Here is a 12,021-nt window from a genome sequence, read left to right on the forward strand (position 1 = left end):
TGCTGCATCTCAGCCACCCAACAGCTAGCTCATAACTATTGAGTTCTCTTGAAATTTTTGTTATCCTTGAGAATAGATGGTAAGGTCTCAAATTTTAGAAATAGCCATCTCTTTTTTCCAAAGTTAATGTGGGAGAAGGTTAGCAATATTGCTCAGCATTTTTGAAGAGCCAACATTCGGTGCATCAGCTTTCTCTACTGTTACTCTAGTCTGTTTGTTCATGCTCATTCTATTCTTTATTTCCCTCCCACCACTAGCTTGGGGGAGCTTTTAGGGAGGCAAGGATCTTATTATATGACCCAGACATGCCTCAAACTCACAATCCTCCTGCCTCAGCCTCCTAGGGTTCTAGTTTACATCACCTCCTTCATCTGCTTCATTGTAGGTTTTAAAAACTTAATATAATAATCAATAACTTTTGGCAAAATATCAGAGAGAGAGAGAGAAAGAGAGAGAGAGAGAGAGAGAGAGAGAGAGAGAGAGAGAGAGAGAGCAAAATAAATGTTAGTTGCAATTATTCCTACCACTCGTGTTGGCTGTGAAGTCAGGTAGCCAGGTCTGTCTCTGATCAACCATACAGATTCAAGTACTTTTTACAAACCATTTTAAGCCTCAGTTTTTTCATCCTTTAAATGGAAATAATTTCATCTCATGCTAAGAATTCCCGGGCACACCACTGGAAAACATTTTACTTCATTCCTTCTCGTCTTTTCTTCCCTGACAGCTGACCCAACACTAGGGAGTTCTGGCCTCTCGGGGGGTGCGATTGCCGGCATCGTCGTTGGATCTGTCGCTGGGGTGACACTGATAGCAGCCCTGGCATACTTTTTTTATTTCAGGAAGACTGGCGGGTAGGACAGTTTTTCCTCTTTTGTGTTCTCCAGCTCTTATTGTTATGCTTGGGAGTTGGGCAAAAACTTTTCTCCCTCTGCCTCTGAGCTGGATCTCTTTGCCTCTCTCCTAACTCTCTGCTTCTCAGCACTGACCCTGTGGGTTCAGCCTCCCTGTCTTCCTGCTCCCTGTACTCTGGTTTTGTGGAGTCCGTTCCCACATAGACAGAGAACAGGTGGAATTATACCTTTATTCTTCAGACAGGGAGTCAAGGTCCAAGAAGAAAGGAGAGTGAGGGAATCCAAGGAGCAGCAGGAGGATACAGGTGGCATGTCCCTCTGACTGCAGCAGCAGCGGGGCTGGGGGGCGGGTTATAGGGAGAAGGGACTCTAAGATGAATTAACAGAAGCATTGAAGTCCTCTTGGTCAAAAAAAAATAAGTAGAAAAAAGTCAGGTGGTAGTGGAGCACACCATTAATCCCAGTGCTAGAGAGGTAGAGGCAGGCGGAACTCTGTGACTCCAACACCTGCCTGGTCTACAGAGCGAGTTCCAGGACAACCAGGGCTACACAGAGAAACTATGACTCAACACTCCCCCTCCACCCCCCAAAAAAACAGCAATAAAGAAGGAAGAAGAGAGAGAGAGAGAGAGAGAGAGAGAGAGAGAGAGAGAGAGAGAGAGAGAGAAGGAAGAAAGAGAGAGAGAGAGAGAGAGAGAGAGAGAGAGAGAGAGAGAGAGAGAAGAAAGAAAGGAGTAGTAAAACAAACAGAACCATCCTTGGAAAACAAAACAGGGCAGGTGTTACGAAAGACAGGTGCAAGGCATCAAAGATAAGAGAGCTACACACCAGGGATACAGCTCAGTAGTAAAACACCAACCCTGGGTGTGGTCGCAGCACCAGGCGACAAAGTAAAGCAGATTCAGAGTCCAGCAAAGACAAAGGACAGCACTAGCAGGGCCAAAAGACAGCACTAGATTAAGGAACGAGGCCTCAGGAGGGAAGGCAGCACCAAGAATGGGGTGATGGAGATTCAGTGACAGCAAGGAACCCAAGAATGAGCTGCCCACAGCGTCCTCCCCGATTCCAGGAGCAAAGGCCCCTTGTGTGGGAAGAGTGGTTACAGTGTCTGATATTTATTTAGGAGAACTGACCAGCGCGATCTTACAGAGCACAAACCCTCAGCCTCCAACCACAGTAAGTAAAGCCACTCACAGAATGAGAACTGGCTTTCTGCCACATGTCCTGCTCTGACAGGGGATCCTGGGCTCAAAGACCACACCTTCCTTTCTGCATGTTTGCAGAAGGGATCTGCACTTCCCTGCACTGAGGATCCCATAAATCATACCCTTCCTAACTACAGAGGAGTTGCCTGAGAGAGCCCTGAGAAGCTCATTCCACCAGACTAGGAAGGACTAAAGAAGTCACATTTCCAGGGGTATCCTGATGCCTTCCTTCCTGCCTCGATTATAGACGTAGACATCTCCTTTGGGGAGACTTTTTTGGTCTTATGGAATATCTGGGTGCTGTGGCCTCTATGTTTCCCTTGCCACTGGCGCATGCTGCTGAGAATCACCTCTGGGCATCCTGTGAACTGGGCAAACAAAAGGCTCCATCCTGCTCCTCCTCTGATACTAACACAGTGGGTCTGAGCAGCCTCTGAGGGAAGCTAATTCCTGAACTGACCATGGCCACCTCCCCCTGCAACCCCTGCCACCTGGCAAAAGTCAGGGAACCTTCAGTCAGCTTTGCACTTCTGTGCACTGACAACTCTCTCTTGCTCCCCTAGATCCGGGCCCCTCTGACAACTCTCCTAACAAGGTAAGCACTGCCACTTTCACTGGCTGTGTGCTCATGGAAATGTCTCTGAAGAATGTGCGCTGTCTGTATTGTTTCGGTTTGTGTGCTTCTTTGTTGAGAGAGGGTCTCACTGAACAGCCCTTGAACTATGTAACCCAGGCTGGCCTTGAGCTCGTGACCATCCTCCTGCCTTAGCCTCTCATGCACTGGGATGGCAAATGCATGCCACCACACCAAGCTGAGAATGAGGTATTCTTGGAGACATAACTGTGAAATTCAGCTTGGGTCTGCATTCCTTAGGGCTGCAGCAAAGATTGGTTAATGAGCCCCAAGAGTCTAATGCAAGAGTGTGTGTTTGGAAAAATCCCCGCCCTGTGCTTAATTCCTGACCATGACTCCTTGTATTCTGTGGCCCTTGACAAGGAACTTGAACGTTTTGATCCTCTGTCTTGTCACCTGTGAAACGGGCATTCTGCCCACCTCAGAAAAGAGACTCAAGGGAATAAATGAGTTGACACATGCACAGCACTGTGCACACAGAGACAACAGCGCATCTTTCTCTTCCGATCTGAACCTGCTCTGACCATAAAAAGGATGGATTCCATTCTAATGGGTTTGAGACCCTGTTTCTTTCTTATATAACAATTTTACCAAACTTTTATCATTGTAGCCTTTCAACCAAGTACAGGCATAGACTGAAGAGTGCTTTAAATCATAAGGACACTTTCACAGTGTGAACTCTCACAGGTTGAACACACTCGTAAGCAGCAGGCAAGCTAAGTTACTTCACAACTACCCCCACCCCACAAACACACTTTGCAGTCACTTCCCAACAAATAGCAGTGGCGGTCAGGATGGTCCATACCCTCGCTCTCTGTTCTGTGGCCCATCTGGATGTCTCTGTTGATTCCGCCTCTGTCCCCATGGCTGTCTCACCCTGTTCTTCAGCCTGTCTCCTCTAGTGACCACACATCAGACTGTCAGACAGTGAGTGACAAGTGTCCTCTCCCATGGCTCACCCGGCACAGAGGCCACAGCACAGTGGGGCTGGATCACCAGCAAGGTGAGGCTCTGCCCTGCGGGACTGATGTCACTGACCAACACTCATACTTTCAGGTGGATCACGTGGAATACACCGTCCTGAACATCAACGGCCAGACACCCAAACCATCAACTTCAGCCTCCCCATCTCCAAGAGCCACAGAAACAGTTTATTCAGAAGTAAAAAAGAAGTGATCATGGCCTGTCATGCTGGCTGCACCAATGATGCATTTCCAGAATTTCATCCTCACTAGGAGATCTCTGTACCATGAGATGAGGAAACACATGTGTGTATGCGCACACATACAGCTCCAGGCGGCAGCCTCTTCAGTATCAATAGAAAAAACAATGTATTCTGGAGCCTACGGGAAACCCAACCTTTCTTGGAATTGAAACTTGGCTGAGAAAAGGGCATCAAAGCTGCTCACCCTTCACTCCCCTAGCCATGGCTTGTATTAAATTGACCTATTCAGAGCACAGTCATTCTCCCCAGCTCCAGTCCTGTCCTAGCACAGTCTGACTTGAATTCCCATAACCCTGGACGTCACCTAAGTGCTTATGCCAAAAAACAAAGGACAAGCAGGAAATGGGCATTCCTGTGTCTTTAAAGCCCAATGTGAAGCCATCATACACAGGAAGATCAAGGCTCAGCCAGAGGTCTCAGGAAATCTCCACGCCGACAACCGTCATGCTTTCCTGGCTGTGGCATCAGGGTCTCTGTATGTTGTGCATTTACACCTGAGCCCACCTCTGAGCCTTTCTCCAGAAAACCCACTCAAAGCAGCTAGCAAAGCTCTTTGGCAGCATCCACTGCCATTGCTAACACAGAGGGCAGGTGCAAAGACAGCATCTCTAGCCTCTACCAGCAAGGAGTCCAGAAAAGCAGCCCTGGTGAACTGATGGTCTCCTGGAATCTGAAAACAGAACAGAAAGATACCCTGTGTGGAGCATTGAGATTGTTTTAAAATAAGCCATGTTTGGAGGTACTGGAGTTTTCTTCACTGTAAGACAACCCACTATTTCAATTTTTGTAACTGCTGACTTGGCTCAGTGTGTGAGCTGATAGGTCTGCCTTAGGAGCAAGAAGCCACTGCACCTCTGGCTCACTTGGCCTTTCAAGCCCTTTTGATTGAGAGTTCCAAACCAAAAATAAATAAAAGAATAACAAGACAAATCACGTGCACAACCACAGCCTAGTGTCAATCTAAGCCTCCTACTTCCCTGAATTCCTCAGAAAAGCCTGACATTTCCTTTCTCCGTGTCTTCACCTTTATTGTTGGACACTGGCCAGAGCCTACACAATATTTCTCTGACACTTTGGGCTTCCTTGCTCTCTCCCTGGAGCTCTCCTGCCCCCATCCTGTGCAGCTGCCAGCTGAACTCTTGTCTGACTCACAAGCCAGCCATTCCTCCTCCACTCCAACCCCTCTCCATGTTGATGCTGAGATTTCCAGCTTGTCTGCCTTGCTGTTTTGCTTTTAAACTCTAACAAAAACTGTCCTCGGCTTCAACAACAACAGGCTTTCGTCATTCCCACCCCGCTCCTGGAGATCCAGGACCAGCCTCCAAGTACCCTTCCACAGTGTTTCTGCCTTGCACAGTTTGACCTTTCTTTGGCTTCTTTTTTTTGACTTTTTTTTTTTTGAGACAGAGTTTTAGCATGTGGCCTAAACAGGCTTCAATATCACAGGGCCAGCAGGCGCAGCGGCGTGTGCATTCCCTGACTGCCCTGCACTCTCAGGAATCCTTGGCCTCTGCTATGGTGTGTCTGGTCCACATGAATGTGCCCTAAAGGAACACAGACACTCAAGCTGAAGGCATTGTTTACATCCTAGAGAGCAGTGCACTGGTGCTCCCCTGGGAATGTGGGACACTTGCAGGGGGCTCTTTCCCAGCCCTGGGCTTTCAACAGCCTCAGAAACCTACTTTTCCCACCTGGGATGAATCCCAGCAACAGGAGAAGGAAAGGCCAATGTGCTCTCAGGGATCCTCTCTTCAAGACGTACACCTACCTATGCCTGCTAATCAAGGGTTTTATTGGATAATAAGTGTTTGTTCTCATGCCGTGCCTAACCGGCCTTCCAAGACAGTTATTCTGGAGTTATTGTATTCGGGGATTTCTCTCAGGGACTTCCAGCTCAAAGAAATTCTGTGTATATTTTCCTTCATTAGTTCTATTCTGAGTTATTTAAATTTGCCTGGCTAACGCCAAATCAGAGGTATTTGTAAATTTCCCCTATGTTCAAAATAAAATATCACATATCACTAATGCTACTTTGTGGGTTTTTCTGTATTTTGTTTGTTTCTGCTTTTCCATGCTTAGGGTGGATGCTAGGGTCTTGCATGCACTAGGCAAATGCTCTACACTGAGATACATCCCTACCTGGTACCACGTAGACAATGTCTTCCTTACATGTAGAAGACGACAACTGCTGGATCGGGGGTCAGAGTGAGCCTACTGCTGAGTAGTGTACAGTAGCTCTCTGACGTAGTTGTCTAGGAATTAGCTAAATGCACTGCACATTTATTGACAAAGTATACGTGCAAGCAACAAGCCAAGCCCTGAGCTGCCCAGAAAGAGCTGTTTACAGTCCTCTAAGAGAGGAGGGATTACAGGAACAAAGAGCCTCTCTAGTCCTTCCATCACAGTAAACAATTCCTCCAACCCAAGTACCTCCAGCCACTCATAGGCAGCAATGCAGCTTTCAGCTCAGAAATCTCCACATGTTGCCTCACACTGAACTGTCTCCAGCACTTCCTGTCCCTTTCTCGTTGTTAATTTCCTGCCTGTCCTCTTAAACCTCTGACCTGAATAAGATCCGTGTAGTAATTCCATCAAGTGCTACCCTGGCATCTCCTCTTCCTCCCTGGCAAACAATGACAATGCATGTGTGGCCGGCCCTTCCCCTGTCCCATTTCCATACCCAAGATGCTGGAAACACCAGGAAACCACTGCCGCTTCTTGGATCCAAAGGGCTATGTCACCCTCACACCATCTACAACCACAAGCAACTCTTCTTTTTGGGTCATTTGTTTTGCATCCACCACCAACACACAGCATTCTGACACAAGTCAGGCCTCAGACACTTCGTGTGCCCACCCCTTGCTCAGCTCCAAAGGCGTCTGCAAATGGCTCTGGCATGTGTATCTCAAGCCCCTATCTCTTCCTGGAACTCATGGTGCCTGTCTCCTAATAAATACTTATACAAAGAGCTCATCACCCTCAGCACATTGATTTCTTTGTTTTAGACTTATTTTGAGTGTTTGTTTGTTTGTTTTTGAAACAGAGTCTCCCTGTGTAGCTCTGGCTGATCTGGAACTCACTATGTACACCAGGCTGGCCTTAAACTCACAAAGATCTGCCTGCCTCTGCCTCTCAAGTGTTAAGATTAAAGGCATGAGCACCAGACCTTAAAGCCCCCTTAATGTATTTTTTAATATTTTTTTCACCTACACATATGTTATATGTCAAGGATATTCTTACTTCTTCACCATTCTCAATTCTCATCAGATGTGTCTCTGACACATTCCTGTGCCTATACCATATGTAATCATATAAATCTTAGTTCCTATGCTATGCCTACAAATGGACACAAAGCAGCACGATTTCTCCATTACATTCATTGCAGTCACCCTTCATCATAAGCAACTTCAGACAGATCAAACACTAGAGCATTCAAGTGAGGACATCAGATTCAGGAAGGACACAACTGTGTGGTAGACAATGTTTTCCTGGTGACTAACTTAGGTATTCCTGAAAGGTACAGAAAATCTCTATCTTCTCAGATGTGGTCCTTTCTCTAGGAAACAAAAATCCCTAATTCAGAAGACACAGAAAATAAAACAAAATTTGAAAGGGACAAATACCACACGTACACAGAGAAATAAGGGCTGAGGCACAGTGCAGGAACACAGCACTTGCCCAGGAGCGTGAGGCTCTGTCTTTGATCCCCAAAACATAGAGGGAGAATACAGAGAAATCCAATGGAAATCGGGAAAATATGGATATATGTTGGAATCCCTGAGGAATAGTTAGATATGCCCAGGCCCCATTCAGATTGAATTGATCTGCAAGGGAATGCAAACACTGGTAACGTTAAATCTGCCAATGCCATTATTGGGTAGTTGTGGTGGTCAGGGTCAACTGTCATCCTGAGAGAATCTAGAGTCACCTAGGAGACAAGCCCCCAGGCACACCTGTGAGGTCATCTATGAAGGCTAACCTACGAGAGTGTCTGTGAGGATTGTCTCGTTACAGAAATTGACATGGGTAAATTAAATTACTTGTGAGGGGCCCATTCCCTGTGCAGTGTGCCCTGCACTGTGTGTGTGGAGAGATGGAGCTGAGTAACAGCATGCATTCCTCATTCTCTGTTCCCTGAGTGTGGATGTGATGTGACCGGGTGATTCAAGTTCCTGCCACCTTAGCTCCCTCCATGATGGACTGTACCCCTCAAGTGTGAGTCTGAATAAATACCAAAGTCGCTTTTCTGTCTTAGCACAGCAATGGGAAGAGAAACTGTGACAGTGGTCAAGAGCCCCTGCTGGAGTAAGTAGAAGCTGGGCAATGGCTTTGGTTAGGGCTATACATCATTGAGGGAATTTCTCAACTTGCATGAACCTATATTCCATCCTAGGGAAGAAGAGACAGCATGTTCATGGGACTTGGGCTTGGGAATTCTGGAAAACTCCTGTGCGATTCCCACATCCTACACGTCAGGAAACAGTGACCTGAAGCACAGAGAAGACGGAGACATTAGAGGCTGAGAGAGAACTCAGTGTGACGGGCATGTAGTGAGCTGTTTCTGCAAGGTGCAAAGAGAAAGGTCCTCAGGAAGACATGGCTGACAAATAGCTACCTTTTAAAAGACTGACAGTACCAGGGCTGTGAGCATGGGAATGACTAGCACACTCGTGGCGCTAGGAGTGCACACTGGTACAAGCACTCTGGAGGAAAGTTTGATAAGTTCTCATAAAGTCAAACACACACTTCTTCAATCCAGGCATCTCACTGGATCATGAGATATTTATCAAAAGATACATAAACAGGCACACAAAGAGTTGTACATGAATGTTCACAGCATCATAATTCATAACAACCCATAATTTTAAAACTCCATGAACAGAGAAACTGAACAGATCATCATATGTCCACAGAATAAAATTCTCAGCTACTGTTAAGGGATAACGGTGTAAAATGAAATTATGAATCCTGATGGGTACTGAGGCACACACCTCAGCACTTGAGCCCAGAAGGTCTAAGTCATCCTAAACAGAGTGGAACCCCATCTCAAGAAACAGAAGATGCAGAAGTGGTGAGATGGCTCCAGAATTAAGAATACTTGCTGCTCTAGCAAAGAGGTTCCCAACATATGTGGGGGTGGCTCACAACCACCTGTGACTTTAGTACCAGAGAATGAAACATTCTGGCCTCTGTGTATGTGTGCACACATGTATTGCATACACACACACACACACACACACACACACACACACACACACACTTAAAATAAGTCTTTTAAGATAAATTTTAACCTTATTGCCGCCATGCACAGCAAGTCACACACACAAAGAGCACGTGATGACATTCAAATTGCCAAGAGTACTTAATTCTGATTTATAGTGCTAAGAATTCACACTTGGGGGGCCGACAATATAGTGCGGGTTAATGGCTCTGGTTGTTCTTCCAAAGTACCCATGTTCCATTCCCAGCACCCACATGGTGGCTCACAGCCATCTGTAATTCCTGTTCTAGGGAAGCAAGACTCTTCTAGATTCCTTGGGCACCAAGGCACATAGTGGTGCAGTACACAGGAGAACATGCAGACAAAACACGCATACACATATAATTTTTTATTATTTTTAAAAAGAATTGACACTTGAAAGTGAAATATACTGCAAAGGTGTTTAAAGTGATTTGGGAGTGAAATCAGACACCATAATTCAGGTGTCAATTTCACAGTTACCAAAACTCGGGGTGTAAGCTGACATGGTGGTTAGTGAGGAGGCTAATGCAATACAGCAGGGTGGCTTGAGCCCTAGAGTTTGGGACCAGCTTAGGCTACACAGCAAGGCCCTTGACAGAAAACAAAACAAAACAAACAAAAGAAATGCATAGACTGGAGAGTAGCCCCAAGAGAGGATGCAGGATTGACATGATGAAGCATTGGAGACTGAGGCCAGCACCAAGACAAAGGTGCACATGAACAGATTTGAATTTTATCTTATTTTTCTATGAACATATTTATATTGGAGGGAGACAATGCCATCCCATTAATGTGGAGGCCAGAGAACAGCTGTGAGACTCAGAACTCTTTCCACCACAAGAGCTCCAGGGATCCACTCAGGTCATCAGACTTGATGGTCCTTTATCTCAATTTTATTATGTATATATGTGCTGGATAGGGGTGGGGAATATGTGCACGTGAGTGCAGGAGCCTTCAGAGATCAGGAATCTCACATCCCCTGGATCTGGAGTTACAGGCTGCTGTGAGCTACTTCATATGGGTCCTGGAAACCAAACTGCAGTTCTCTGGGAGAGAAGTTTGTATCTGTACACTGAATGGCTAAGCCATCTCTCCAGCCCTTGTCTCAGTTTTTAGTGATAAAATGTGTACCTAATTCAATCTATCAGATACAAACACCAATACTCACATTCTACTGCTGTGTAATAAATTATCATATTTAGATCAAAGTTTCCTTTTATTATTTAAAGACCAGGTGTGCCTGATTCCTTAACATCCGGCTACCATCTCTGGAAGAGCTAAGATTACAGGTCTGTGTACCGCCTCTGCCTTATTTGAGATAGTCCTGGGGATCGAACTCAGGGTCTCTGGTATGCCAGGCTGACCATCTACCCACTGTGCTACATAGTGTCCGCAGTATCTTCCATGTGTAGATGCTTAAACACTTGTTAGTCACCAGTTCAGAGAGTGAGTTGTCTTTCCCTGACAGGTGGAAACCCATCCAAGGTCTTGCTTGCTTGGCCTATGATCACCTCCATTTAAGCAAAGGATAGTTTATGTCAGTAGATTATATCCACACAGGCCATCTCTTCTAAATTAAACAAAATCAGCTGATTTATACCCAAAAATACATCTTCTAAATCCTGACCACCACAGTTAATGTAATCATGGGCAGGAGGTGGGAGTTGAACAACATTCTAGTTTTGGGCATAGGGGCCAGCTAAGGATTCTGTGCAGCACCTCGTGCACAGCCCTGCTCTGAAGGAGCTCTTTCAGGGTGATGATCTGAAAAATCGGGCAAAGAAGTCAAACAACTGAGTGATGTATACAGCCTGATGTAGGAGTATTCATTTGTGATCCCAGTATTTGAGAGGCTGATGCAGGAGGATTACCAAAAGTACCAGACCATCTTTATCTACATAGTGAAAACCAAGCCATGGCAAAACACTCTCTCAAAAAACAAACTAACCTGTAGACTTAAGCAGAGTCTGTGTATACACGAGTGTATGTTACACTCACAGTGCCAGAGCTAGGACACAAGACTGCACATCTGATAGGTTAGTGCTCTACCATTGAGTAAACCCAACCCTAACAACTGAGCTTATTCTCATCATAGCTCAGGAGATACAAAATCAAAGTGTTGGCAAATTGTTTTGATTACTTTTATTACTCTTGTTTTTCTTTATTAAATATTTTATGTAAATATTTGCAATTTTTAAAAATCAAAATGTAATCAAACAATCCCCCCCAGTTCACTCTCAAACTCATGGCCTCTCTTAAATGAAATTTGTTTTTAATTGATACAAAGACATAAAACTGTACAAAATAATGGAGTACCATATGATGTTTTGATACATTGTGCAATATTCAAATACAATTAAACATATTCTCAAACAGTTAGGATTTCTTAGGTTAATGACTTTCAGTTATGAGAGAGACAGCTCAGTCTGTAAAGTGCCTGCCTGCCATGCAAGCATTAGGTCCTGAGTTCAGATCCCATGCACCTGTAACCCAGGCAGGAGGGAGGGAAGAAGGCAGAGACAGGCAGATCCAAGGGTCCCACTGGTCAGACAGTCTGACTGAAACAGTGACCTCTGGGCTCACTGAAAGACCCTGTGTGTAAGGTGCAGGAGCTGGAGAGATGCTATACCTGGCCTGACTCCAGAGTCTTCACTCAGCCCCTATCCATCCTTCGTGTTACCTTTTCTTGCCCTTTGTGAATCTTGTCTGTGAGTTTCCCATGGATACAACTCACATGCAAAACTTGGTTTAGAGAAAACCTGGAAAACCAATTTGCACCTGGCATTGTATGTTCGGAAACCTCATTCAGTTTGTTTTGAGATATGGAAATCTACTAGCTAAAGTGTAAAGATAGGAAAAAATAA

General features: G+C 45.4%; 1 protein-coding gene across 9 annotated transcripts in view; it reads left to right on the forward strand.

Moving 5' to 3' along the window:
• LOC142858703 (cell adhesion molecule CEACAM1-like) overlaps nucleotides 1-4,845 on the forward strand; it is a 238,812-nt gene extending 233,967 nt beyond the window's left edge. For 4 of the 9 annotated variants that reach the window (XM_075988312.1, XM_075988354.1, XM_075988389.1 and 1 more), the window contains 4 exons: nucleotides 725-851; nucleotides 1,975-2,027; nucleotides 2,620-2,651; nucleotides 3,747-4,845. In XM_075988312.1, coding sequence (XP_075844427.1) covers nucleotides 725-851; nucleotides 1,975-2,027; nucleotides 2,620-2,651; nucleotides 3,747-3,866 — 332 coding nt within the window. In that variant the 3' untranslated portion in view covers nucleotides 3,867-4,845. The remainder of the gene's footprint in view (nucleotides 1-724; nucleotides 852-1,974; nucleotides 2,028-2,619; nucleotides 2,652-3,746) is intronic. The other 5 variants (XM_075988329.1, XM_075988364.1, XM_075988373.1 and 2 more) reach the window with 2 other exon arrangements.
• Nucleotides 4,846-12,021: the final 7,176 nt, after the last annotated feature.

Source organism: Microtus pennsylvanicus, chromosome 1, assembly GCF_037038515.1.
Source record: "Microtus pennsylvanicus isolate mMicPen1 chromosome 1, mMicPen1.hap1, whole genome shotgun sequence".
NCBI classification, from domain to species: domain Eukaryota; kingdom Metazoa; phylum Chordata; class Mammalia; order Rodentia; family Cricetidae; genus Microtus; species Microtus pennsylvanicus.